Source organism: Myripristis murdjan, chromosome 19 (assembly GCF_902150065.1).
Source record: "Myripristis murdjan chromosome 19, fMyrMur1.1, whole genome shotgun sequence".
NCBI lineage: Eukaryota > Metazoa > Chordata > Actinopteri > Holocentriformes > Holocentridae > Myripristis > Myripristis murdjan.
The window spans coordinates 24,037,760-24,051,127 of record NC_043998.1 but is presented as its reverse complement, the minus strand read 5'-3'; the positions used below and the strand labels follow the sequence as shown (position 1 = coordinate 24,051,127).

The following is a 13,368-nucleotide window of genomic DNA, read 5'->3' as shown; positions in this document are numbered from 1 at the left end:
AAATGAGAAAAAAGAAAAAAAAGAAAAAACCTGAGTGCTTGTTTACAAAGTGCTTTCACCGTCCTCATATGGCTCTTTCATAACGTCTTGGTGAGCATTGTGTAACGTGTGTGTTTCACTAATCGCTCCCTGTGGCGCAGAAAAAAAAAAAAAAAAAAAAAAACCTCTCCGCTCTCCAAGGGCTTTTGCCAAAAAGGCCTCGGGCAAAAACCCAAAACCTCTGGAAAACCTCAAAAGTCAAACCCCGGTTGGAGGACTTGATTGCAGAGATTACTCGACAAATGAGAAGTAGGTGTGACTTTGTGTGTGTGTGTGTGTGTGTCTGTGTGTGTGTGTGTGTGTGTGTGGTGGGAACAGCTCGGTGGGGGATAATGATGAAGATGGTGATGATGATGAAGCTGGCTGGTGTTGCCAGAAGAGGCTGACTCACTCCTCTCTGTGTGTGGAGTGACCTTGGCTAACTGTGTTTTATTTTTTTATTTTTTTATTTTTATTTTTTATTGTTTTTCAACAGACTTCACTTCAGTGTTTGGACTAAAACCCACAGTCATTTTAACAGGAGATTTTTTTTTTTTTTTTTTTAAATAAATAAATAAAAACACCCCCCGCTCATCGGTCCAGGTCACAAAGTGGAGCTGCAGCAGAAAAAAACACCGTCACATCTCCATGAACTTCACTTCACTTCACTTCACTTTATTGATTGTCCCAAAAAGGGCGATTTGGTTTGCAGCAGACATCGTACAAACCACATTTGAAAGGACAAAAACACATAAAACACACCAGTAACAGCAAGTAGCAGTGAGCATCGGCCCACCACAGCAGTACATTTCATAAAAGCACCGTTCACGTTAAAGTGCATAGTAGGTACCGGTAAAATAAATAAGTTAAAGCGTAACATGAATACCGACAGATAAACTAGGCGGCAGTGTTGCATCTTCAAATATAAACACTCAAAAAACACGAGGAAACAACAGGTTGGACGAGTGCAAATGCAGACTGAAGCCTTTTTGGAAACAGAAAATCAAACACAAATCAAATTGTCCGGTAACTCTTTACAATAAGAGTACAACAATGAACGTTAGATAATGCTGTAATAAACATTAAGTAACAGATAGTAAACATTAAGTAACAGGTAATAAACATGAAGTAACAGGTAATAAACATGAAGTAACAGATAGTAAACATTAAGTAACAGGTAATAAACATGAAGTAACAGATAGTAAACATTAAGTAACAGGTAATAAACATTAAGTAACAGATAGAAAACATTAAGTAACAGGTAATAAACATTAAGTAACAGGTAATAAACATTAAGTAACAAATAGTAAACATTAACTAACAGGTAATAAACATGAAGTAACAGATAGTAAACATTAAGTAACAGGTAATAAACATTAAGTAACAGGTAATAAACATTAAGTAACAGTTAACTAACCGTTAACTAATGTGTCTAAGAATCCTGTACTAATGCTGTTCATGCTAAGGTATTCATTTATATGCTATTTAAGGGTTATTGTAGATATTATTAACATTAGTAAATGCCATAATAATCATTAACTAACAGGTAATTAACCATTACGGCATTAACTAACTTTAATTGTTGTACTCTTATTGTTAAGTGTTACCTGTTGTACTTTTTTTTTTTTTAATATAATTTAACACAGTTTTCTGTTGTCTTTAAAGGCAGAACGAGTAGGATTTGTGTTATTTTTCGGTTTGTTAACTCAGCATTCAAAGTCGGGCCCTTCTCCTTGGCTAAACTAAGCGCCGGCCGGCGCTTAGTTTAGCCAATCAAATCAAATAATAGCGAATCAAATAATAGAAAAGAGATTCATCGTTGAAATGATGACAATAATCGTTGCAGCTTTGATATGTGCCATATTTTATGTGTTTTGGCAAATTCATAATGACTGCGGGGCCTCGGCTCCAGGTGAGTCACTGATTCAGTTCATAATGTCTCTGTCTCCAGGCTTATTCCAGATATTATCGATTTAACATGGAAAATCTTAATTTTCAGAGCATATCGTTCTGTAAATGAAGGTGGCGGAGGTGAATACCACAACATGAATGCCGTTGTTTGCCTCCACCTCGTCCTTTAATTCCCTGCGTTGGGAAAACTTGTTCATTGTTTCTTATGTGCATCATTTCTGGGTTTTTCCTGCTTTGCTCCTCATTATATCTCCCAAACCGACTTTAAATAACGGTTATTGGAGCGAGGGAAAAGTAGGTCGAATCTAAGCGGAAAAACCTCAAGAAGACTGAGAAAGCGACCACTGGCAGGAGGAAGAGAGGATGAGCATGAACAGCGAGGGGAGCCAGCTGGAGAGACATGAAGAGAGGGAAGGTGGAGGCAGCAGATGGTCGTGAGGTGGAAGACGAACAGATGGACGCAGAAAAAGAAAAAGAAGAAGAAGAAGAAGAGGAGAGACTCACGGCGGCTCAAAACCTGAGTGTCAGGAAAGAGGAAGAGAAGACAAACTGGTGGGATTTAGCTCGGCTTTTACTGGAAGGGTCTGCATGGAGGGAGCCGGGCAGACTGGGATTGGAAATGAGCTAATTTCAATTTAATTTCACGTTACAGAATCGTGAAAGGGCCAGATGTTAATGGAGAGCCTTTGTGTGGGTTTGGAATGTGTCTGAATCTGTTGTTCAGTGTTCACATCTTGTTTTTATTCAAAGAAAATAATTTTAAAAAAATCTGCCGGTGAGATGAGATAATCCCACTTGATCAACTAGTTTGCATCACCTGTCAATCAAACAGTGGAGGCGGGACACAGGTGCATTCAGGGTCCAAGTCCACTTTTACTGTTTTCTAAAGGCTTATACTGAGTGTCTTCATGAATCCTGGCTGTGTTTTGGGTGTAACATGCAGTGAACCAATCAGAGCGCCGTCTCCCGTCCCCTCTAACAGCCAGGTGTGTCTCACCTTGGTGGGCTGCTGTTCTAATGGAGGATTCTCCAGGTAAGAAGGAAGGAAACAGATCTGCACTGCAAAAACTCAAAATCTTACCAAGATTATTTGTCTTATTTCAAGTCAAAAATGTCTTATTCCTAGTCAAAATATCTCATTACACTTAAAATAAGACATGATCACCTCAGAAGTAACTTGTTTTTAGACAATTGTCTCGTTTCAAGTGAAAATTTGCTTGTTTCATTGGAAAATTTTGTTTCTTGTTTCTAGCTAATTTTCACTTGTTTCAAGTGAATTTTCACTTTTTCCACTGGCAAATTTTGCCAATGAAACAAGCAAATTTTCACTTGTTTCAAGTGAATTTTCACTTGAAACAAGTGAAAATTGTCTAAAAACAAGTTACTTCTGAGGTGATCATGTCTTATTTTAAGTGTAATGAGATATTTTGACAAGTAATAAGACATTTTTGACTTGAAATAAGACAAATAATCTTGGTAAGATTTTGCATTTTTGCAGTGTGCTCGTGCACCGAGTGAAAGCTCCCGAGCAGATCATCTACGGCGACAGCAGGACTCCATCTGAGCTCCCTGAGGTGAAGCAGCGTCCCTGTGTGTGGGACAAGCAGAGCGGACGCTCGCCGGCGCCCCCTATGGAGGCCACCATCACTGTCCTGATAATGAGCTTCAGACAGCAGAGAGACCTGCAGCACTGACCTCAGAGCTGCTGTTTGCTGCTCAGTCACTTTCAGCTGAACCAAGAAACTAGAAAAGACACCGGGGTCGAGCTCGGCGCCGTTTTTCAGTTTCTCTTTTCTCTCTCTGTTGGCAGCTCACGGCCACGTTCCCTCCTCTATTTATTCCCAACAAACAGGAAATGTAAAATAAATCACTTCCTGTGCAGCAGGAAGGAGCAACCAGACAATGGAGAAGATTTATGAGGAGGACACAGGCTGCATCAGTGCACAATGGACATTACTATATATGATTATTGTCTATATTATAAGTTCTGATATTGATCCCATCACTTTAGATGAAACAAACACACACAGATCAGATCCACTGAGTCTGATCATTTCTGACAAAAAGAGCTAATTCACCTTTTAATGAGCCTGAGCTGTGGAGGAGTGTGTTGATGTGGCCCCTGCTGCAGCGTTTCCCCACTCCGTTGATATTTATCTAAGAAGACACGCCCCTTCCTGCACACACACACTCACACACACACACACACACACACGCACGCACACACACACACACACACACCACCCCCCCAGTTGGTAGCTGCAGTCTGTTTTGATGCCTGTCAGCGAGCCTCACTGTCCCAACCTGTTATGTAACAGCACTTCCCCAAGATGTTTTGTGTGTGTGTGTAGTGTGTGTGTGTGTATGTATGTGTGTGTGTGTGTGTGTTGTTTGAGAGAGAGAGAGCGAGAGAGAGAGAGAGAGATGTCATGTCAATGATGCAGGCACACATGCGCGCCTGTGGGTGCACGTTTCTGTTTATTTTTGCCGAGAGGCAGCATGAGGAACGTGTGTGTGCATGTATGTGTGTGTATGTGTATGTGTGTGCATGCATGCATGTGTGTGTGTGTGTGTGTGTGTGTGTCAGTGTGTGCGTGTGCGTGATGGAAGGAACATGAACGTGTGTGTAGGTTGGACTGGTCTGTTGCAGTTTTCTCAGAATAACTCCTATACATCACACACACACACACACACACACACACACACACACACACACACACACAGTATGATGTCTCCCTCTGATGCTCTTGTGTAGTTTCACATCTTTTCTTCTTCTCTCTTCTCCGTCATTTCAGGCATATTTCATCACTCTCTCTGTGAACTTTGACCTCCTGGCTGCTTATTATGTCGACAGTCTCATTTTATTTTTTTTTTTTTTCAGTATTTTGCTTTTTGCTCTTTGTTTTGCGACGGGCTGCTCTCTCTCAGTCTGAGATGGATTCTGCAAACGACGTCCTACAAATCAGTTCATGTGTAAAGATCCAGTTTTGTCTCCACATCTGTTCCTGCTCCGCGTCACAGCGACGTCCGACGTGATGGTTTTCAAATGGAGCAGTGATAACAAAAAAAAAAAAAATGAAGGAAAGACCCTTGTTTATGCTGCCAAAGTAAAAATGAAATGTACAAATAAGCAGATACATTCAAACTGACGAATTAAAAAAATAATAAAAACATGAAATCAGGTTTTTAAATGATCCAGAGGCGGAAAGTGTCGGGTTTTTGTTCCGTATCAATAAATGGAGCTCAGTTAGACGTTTATTTGTTGTCGTCACAATGCTGGACCCTGATTGGCCGGTCGCAGCGGCTCCTCGAATTTAAATTGGTGAACGGTTTCCAGTGTAAATGTTTTCAAATCGCCTGATTGGACGGATTTCAGAGGCTCTTTAGTGAGGAGAGCCAATCAGGAGGTTTTTACTCTCATCTGCGATTAGGTTTTTTTTTTTTTTTGAGAAAAGGTACTGGCAGGAGCTTCTTTGATCTGATATGGAAAAAACAATGGCAGGTGAGGTTGTTGATACATTGTAACCATGACAACAGGGTTAGGATTGGCTAATAATAATAATAATAATAATAAAAAGGTTGACATCACCTGGCTGTTTCTCTGAAAAGCTGAACTTGTTTCCACCAGAGCGGCCACGCCAGCCACTTCCCATCGGATCCCATGTTAAAAAAAGAAACATGGAGTTACATGTATGAGAAATAATTTATATATTTCTATAAAAGACGTTCAGTCGCAGCTGAGAAGAAACAGCCTCGCTCTGAAACTGCCTGGAGCTTTGGAAATGTTTAGATTGAACCACTTGAATAAAATCTATTTTGGCCGTGCCTTCATGAATCTTTCACGTATGTGTGTGTGCACGTATGTGTGTGCACGTATGTGTGTGCACATATGTGTGCACGTATGTGCTGCACAGAAATGGAGGAAAAACTGGATTTCCTATATGGGCCCTTTTTAAAAATAGATGCAGTGAATAACACGCTATGTCTCTTGGTGGAGGCTTTTATCCACAGCAGCTTACATTACATTAGATTACACTGCATTACATTACATTAGATTACACTGCATTACATTACACTGCATTACATTACATTACATTACATTGCATTACATTACATTACATTACATTGCATTAGCATGAGTGGAGCCTCAGAGCCACGAGCCCTGCCAGGGTTTCTCTGCACACTGGAAATCACCTCCGTTTTTATTAAGATGTTTTACTTCTAGAAAGGAAAATCTGCCTTCGATCCTATCAGAAATCTGTCATTCTGAATGCAGTTGAGTAATTTCCTGTCTATTAATCTATGGAGGCTGCAGCAGTGCATTCTGGTCCATGTGCTGCTCCTGTATGGTTGTTAAATGTCGGTGAAAAATGGCAAAACTAGAAAGAAGAAGCTCCTCACTGTTTGATTGTGAGCGACTGACACCAAAACCTTTCGTTTACCTCCTGAAACATTTTCCTGATGTCAAACTGGAGCAGCTGGAAACATCTGGCCGTGACGTCGCCTCGTCACCAGCAGCTCCTCTCACCGTGTCGTAGCCTGAACATCGGCGGGAGTTCTCGGGGAGATTTTTTCCCTTCGGCTCGTCTGTGATGTGATGGAAGTTGTAACCTCGTTTCAACTCCCAAACTGGAGCGCTTATTACAAAAACAGTTTCCTGCAGCAGCGCCGCTCCTTCAGCGCCTCTTTATAGGAAAAATATTGAGTTTCCTGCAGCAGATCAGATTTGCAGCGGCCCGGTCGGGACATACCGCTCTGAGAAAACAGCGTGAGCTCCACATCTGAAATGTACAGAGTGAAGCGGAGCCGCAGATAAACACGGCCAGGTTCCAGCTGGAGGCCGAGGCCTTACGTAAGCCGGCTCGCTCTCACGGCCCTGATTCAGGCTCATCTGCTGACAGCTGATTTGAATTTAAGAATTAAAATATTTCCCTCCACTTTCTGCCGAAGCCGGAGTTTAGAGTCTCAAAGCCAAACGGCCAAAAGCAGCCTTTAAGTGTGTTAAAGTAAAACTGACCTTTAGTGTTGGGGAGTGCTGGGGAAATATCCTCATTAGTTGCTAATCCACAAATTTATGAAGACAAAAAATAATTTTGGCAAGGAAATGTGAGGCAGAATTGCATAAAAAGCCTCAATGGGCTTCATAAGTGGGATTCAGCATGTTACTGGCAATTTTGGCATTTTGTATTGTAAATCACACACCAATAATTTAAATAAAGTTAAAAAAAAAAAAAAAGGTATGTATTTGTATTTTTCCAGTCACCTCCATAGCAGAGCAGCTCCCAAAATATAACTTTTAGCACAGAAACCAACAGCAACAAAGTGAATTAGGATACAAATCAAGTCCTGCTACACTTTTTTTTTTTTTTGAGGAATTAAATAACTTTTTTCTTGTTATTTTCCTCTTTGAATTGGAAAGTAGCTCTGTCACATAGGGACGAATCAGAAATTTCACTTCATGAGTATCCTGGTCAAAATAACGCGAATCACAATATCATCTCAATATTCATCAAGATATGCTTCACACATACTGGATTCACATCACCTTATTTCTTGTTAAGGAACATTTTTTTTATTGCATCACAGACAGAGCACGCATCTTTATTTTAGTGAAGATCCGTCTTAGATAAAAACCAACAAGAACAGATTCAGACTTTTGCAAACACTACAACAATGTAAGTCATGAGATTATTCACGATTATCCCTATTTACGATTATCCAGGTAATAGAAATTCATCGTGGTTGGTTTTATCCTCCCATCCCTACCAGCAGGCAGTATCTGCACCAAAAAACACAAAAAACACACAGTGGTTTCAGTTCCTGTGGCTAGCATTTCGTGTTAGCTTAGCATAAAGACTTGAAGTCTATAGGAGTCGTTAGCCTGGCTCCGTCAAAGTGGAAAAATAAACCTTACAGCATCTCTGAAGCCGTCTGATTCACACTGTGGAGCGTGTGTAAGATTTATTTTTTCACTTTGGCAGAGCCGGGCTAACATGTTGAGAATATTCACGATTATCACAATTTATGATTATCCCGATGAGGGAAATTCATCGTGGTCAATTTGTCTTCCCATCCTTACCAGCATCAGCACCAATAACGCACAACGTGATGGTACTTTCACAAATAATTGTAATTACATGTATGAAAAGTGGTACTGGAACTTGTTTTTTTTTTTAATTATTTGTCATAAAAGTGTTATTTTTGGAGCAGTTTTGCCGTGCACACACACACACACACACACACAGAGCACCCTGAGGTCAAGATGACAGTCGGCCTGTCCGTCATGTCGGGCTGACGGGACGAACAGGCCGCCGCTGTCACGCCACCAAACACAACCACACGGCTTTCTTTTTCTTTTTTTTTTTTCAGCCTCCATTGATCGCAACAGAAGAGACTCCGATGTGTGTGTGTGTGTGTGTGTGTGTGTGTGTGCGTGTGTGTTATCTCCAGAAGAAAGAAAGCCAGTCACCCGTAACATGACAGCAGCTCTCCCTCTGGATCTCTCACGCTGTCTCACTGTAACTCACTTTAATAGGCACTTCTTCACGGTGAGGCGCTGAGAGCGTTTATGTAACATGCGCGCGCGTGTGTGTGTGTGTGTGTGTGTGTGTGAGAGAGAGACACTAAAGGAGCAGAGCCATCGCTGAAAGCACCACAGCAGCGTCGGTGTTGTAGTGTCTCATTAAATGTGTTCAACACACGGATTTAATTCATTTTTCAGTGTTTTGCGATTCGTGTTTTGCTGCACAGGACAGAAATAACATGTACAAAATACTTTAAGAGCTTGTATTTGTGTATTTGTAGTACATAAAATACATTTACTCTGAAATTAGACTCGCTTTTCTCGCCAGATTTAAACTGTAGATTAAAAAATAAACAACAACAACAACAACAATGAGCCTGATCACATTTTTTGCAAGCATTATTTTTTTTTTCCACCCACGTTTTAGGAAGATCCGCCCCAACTCAGCCTCTGATTGGCTGCTCTGACCCTGATCGTGCCTAATCCTAACCAATCTAACCAACGACGGCAACAAATTCCAGCCAATCAGAGGCCGAGTATGATGGATCTTCACAGGATGCATGTTGGGAAAAAAGGAATAGTCAAACATTTTGAGCAAAATTTCATTTCGATACCGTCTTCACGTCCAGTGGTTTCAGTTCCTGTGGCTAGCATTTCCTGTTAGCTTAGCATAAAGACTTGAAGTCAATAGGAGTCGTTAGCCTGGCTCTGTCAAAGTGGAAAAAATAAACCTTACAGCAGCTCTGAAGCCGTCTGATTCACACAGTGGATTATTTATAAGGTTTATTTTTTCACTTTGGCAGACCCAGGCTAACGACTCCCATAGACTTCAAGTCTTTACGCTAAGCTAACACGAAATGCTACCCATTGGAAACTGAACCGCTGGACGTCCAGAGGTGGAAATCCAACATCTGGTCTCAGTCAAAGGTCAGGCCCATGCTGATGGCACTAAAAGCCTAAAATACGATCACATCAGTTTGTACTGAATGTAATTTTGTGCTTTTAAATTATAAATATTAGTATTTTAATGAAACACATTCTCTCATGCCAGTGTTTTGTGTTTTATTGTGATCCATTTGAGGGTTTGTGATCTGTGTTTGTGGCCGTCTGTGCGCGCAGTGCCAGCCGACAGCTCCTGATAATTACTGTTATAAAAGAGATGAGCCGCTCGCTGCCTTTGTTCCCTCAGGAGAGAAGTGTGACAGCGGCCTCATATTAGCAGCTAATCAACCGTGTGTGTGTGTGTGTGTGTGTGTGTGTGTGTGTGTGTGTGTGTGTGAGGGAGAGAGAGCGGTAGAGGCGGTTAGCAGTGAATCAGAGTCGACGCCCACAGAAACAGGAAGCGCTCCTACAGAGGATGTTTTGAATAACTGGGCATCGGTGATGGACTCAAGTGTGTGTGTGTGTGTCTTTGTGTGTGTGTGTGTGTGTGTGTGTGTGTGTGCGGTGGGCGTGGGGACAAATGTCTGAACTTCTCCAGTAAATCCGCTGCCGTCTTGGTTGGAAGCTTCCTGCGCTGGATGAGACTTTCTTAATCTGTTGTCAGAGGAAACGGCTGCAGCTTAATCCACCACACGCCGCCGCCGCCGCCGCCACTTCAGGAGCTCAGAAATCACAAAAAACACAACATGGAGGGCTGCTTTTATCAGTTAGCCGATGAATCAGTTCATACGCTGACAGGAAATTAATCAATTGACAGTTTTTGGATCATTAATCCAGTAAAAATCCATCCACTAAAACCACTTATCTTCATTTTCTCCATTCAAGTCTTTATAAATTTGGTGTTTTGGGGTTTGAAGACATCACTTTGAGATCTCATCACTTCCCTTAAACCTTTTTTTTTTTTTTTTTTTTTTTTTTTTTTACACCTAACACACTGAGTGATTGATCACTTTGGTGTGTTTTACATGCTGCAGGAAAGCGGCCCTGCCTGTTTTATCAGCGGTTTCACAACAAGCACCGCTGGTTTTACGCTGCAGTCGAAGTAGAAACGGGACTTGCCAAATCACAGCCGGCAGACTTGATTTGCACAGACGCACGCCGCTCGCTGCTGCACCCTGCTGGCCGCTGCTGCACCGTGGTTAAGTTCAGGCAGGGGTTTCCTGGAGGTTTGAGGTTAAAGGGTGAACAGGCGGCGAGGCGTTTTTGGGCAGGGATGGAAAAGTCGACATAACACCATCACCTCCACAGTGTGTTTTTGGTTTAGAGAGCAGATCGGGACGTGTATTTTTGTCCAAACCCGACTCGAGACGGGAGCACGGTGACCGAGCCCGACCCGAACCCGACAGGCGTTCTTTTTTATGTCCGAACCAGGGGCAAAAATCTCATTAGTGGGGGAGACAATAAACAGCAAAATTTCAGAGAGTAATTCCTGGAGTGGACATGAACAAATGTCTGTCTGGCACGACTGTACCTCCCTCTTTCTCTCCTACGCTCCTTTGAAACTTGCTGTACAGTGTTGAGCCCTCAGCATGTTCATATGTTTTAAATAATGCTGTTAAAAGCAATAAAAAGCAATAATTCTCTAACCAAATTTCTTTGCTCACTGTTCTGTTTCCACTACAGTCCATCAAAGTAGCTTTACAAGCACTAGAAACTCAAAATAAGGTCTAAAACTAGAGGAAATACCTTGAATAATGCAAGTACATCAAATTATTCTTCAAAAAACAGATTTATTGTAGTATCAACAAAAAACAAAGCAAGATATGGCATCAAGTAGTGACATACAGTATATGTTTGAGCTGTACACTGTCCCTTTGAGATCAAATAAGAAAATGAAATGAAACTATGCCACAAAATAATGCAACTTAAAATGCAAAAAAAATATATCTATCTATCTAGAGACAAATTCAAAATATCAGTAAAATATGAACTATTACATTTTTAACACTTAAAAACACACTGTTTTTATAACATTTATAATTAGCACCACTTGCATTGTGCTTTCATTGAATATCACTATATTATTCAAAATTATTCATTTTCTGCTAAAATATCACTGTTGCAGCCGGCACCCTGACGCCCCCTAGAGGTGACGCTGAGAAGTTCAGCTTTGCAAAAGACTGAAGTGTAAAGGCTGAGCTTTTATGAAATTCAGCTCTGAAGTCAGTGTTTCACAGTGTGGTCAATGCTGCACTGTAATTATGATAATCGTGAAAAGACGTGTGTGTGTGTGTGTGTGTGTGTGTGTTATATCTGAGCCATATGTGTGTCAGTACATGCGCTGTGAAGGCAAATAAAATGACTCGGAATGTGATTATTAGCTGAAGTCACACTTTAGGGGTGTGTGTGTGTCTGTGTGTATGTGTGTGTGTGTGTGTGTGTGTGTGTGTGGTGGATGACTCACGGCCGTTGGGTGAGATCCAATGTGGATTTCATCATCTGGTGCCTCCTCCCTCTCTCCCTCTGCTGTGTTTGGGCTTTAACTCCTCATGTCGACACAGCCTGCACACACACACACACACACACACACACACACACACACACACACATACTGTGACGGAAATTTGAAATCCACACATGCCAACCTTCTGTCCGTCTTTGTGTCCTCTCCTCACTTCCTTCCTTATCTCCTTTCCTTCTTTCTCTCATAGGAATGAGTGTGTGGCATCGCGTCAGCACTCACAGCTCATCGCCTCACTCACACACACACACACACACACACACACACACACACACGCACACACAGGATCTGATCCCTGGTCGAGGTCAAAGGTGATGTTGGACGTGTTTCATGGTTTCATTTGAAGACGAACACACAGATATTCACAGATATTAAGAACTGAAACAAGTACAAGAGCATTCATTTAAAAAAAAAAAAAAAAAAAAAAAATTTTCATGCTTTTTTGGTGCAGAGCCAAAACCAAAACCACCAGCAGTGAGTGTGAAAGTTTTCTCCGATGAAGAGTTAATCAAATTCAGACACAGTTTGTGTAGTATCATGGCTTCTGAAGCAAATATTTAAGCCAAATGATCGTGTAGAGGGACGGGCTTGTAGCTTGTGGCTCTTAACTTGATGAGTTGGTTTGACTGCAGGTCCAGGTTCAGTTTGGTCGCAGCAGGTGAATGAGTGAACGAGTGAGTGAGTGAGTGAAAAGGCTTGTAACCAATAAATATATAGCACTACTGTTTGATGCATGCGTCAAACCTGCAGTATGTCAATTCACGGTATTCAAAATAAGGTCAATTTGGTTTTATATCAAATCTAAAGCGAGCGAGCGGTCGAAAGGTGATTTCTTCTCGATGTCACACACACACACACACCTGAGTCTGTTTCTGTTAATGACGTGCAACACCTAAAAAAACTAAAAAACAGCTCCTGCAGATAGAAACCAGGTGTGTGTGTGTGTGTGTGTGTGTGTGTGTGTCTCTGTGTGTGTGTGTGTTCAACTTTTACATTTATTTTTTTCTCTCCATTTTTGCCTCTGCCTGATTGAGGACAGAAAAGTGGAGTCATTTCTGTAGATTTTGCTTCATTCGTTCGGTGTGAAAAAGTCTTTGTGACTCAACCCTCCGCTCATGAAACCAAGATAAAAACAGAAGGAGGGTCTGAGGTTTTTGTTTGTTGGGGTTTTTTTGCGGGGTAAAATACAAAATAACAAAAAAAAAAAAAAAAAAAAATCCAAGATGAAATTCTCTGAAATGATTAAAAAGCCTTCTACTTGTGTCATCGCTGCCTTCAACATGGAAAAATAATTTGGAAATATTAAGATTTCCAGACAATTGAGTCGCCCTGGATGTTTTTTTTTTTTTTTTTTTTTTTTAATTCCTCTTCGTTTCCTTTTCTGTCTTTGTCGGGTTTCAATATTTAAAAGTGTCATTTTGTCCACTTTGTTTCAGGAATCGACTACAAGACGACCACCATCCTGCTGGACGGACGAAGAGTCAAGCTGCAGCTCTGGTACCACACACACACA

General features: G+C 41.3%; 1 protein-coding gene across 1 annotated transcript in view; it reads left to right on the top strand.

The window, feature by feature from the left end:
- rab40b (RAB40B, member RAS oncogene family) overlaps positions 1 to 13,368 on the top strand; it is a 36,069-nt gene that overhangs the window by 8,859 nt on the left and 13,842 nt on the right. The window contains exon 2 of the mRNA XM_030077921.1: positions 13,292 to 13,352. Coding sequence (XP_029933781.1) covers positions 13,292 to 13,352 — 61 coding nt within the window. The remainder of the gene's footprint in view (positions 1 to 13,291; positions 13,353 to 13,368) is intronic.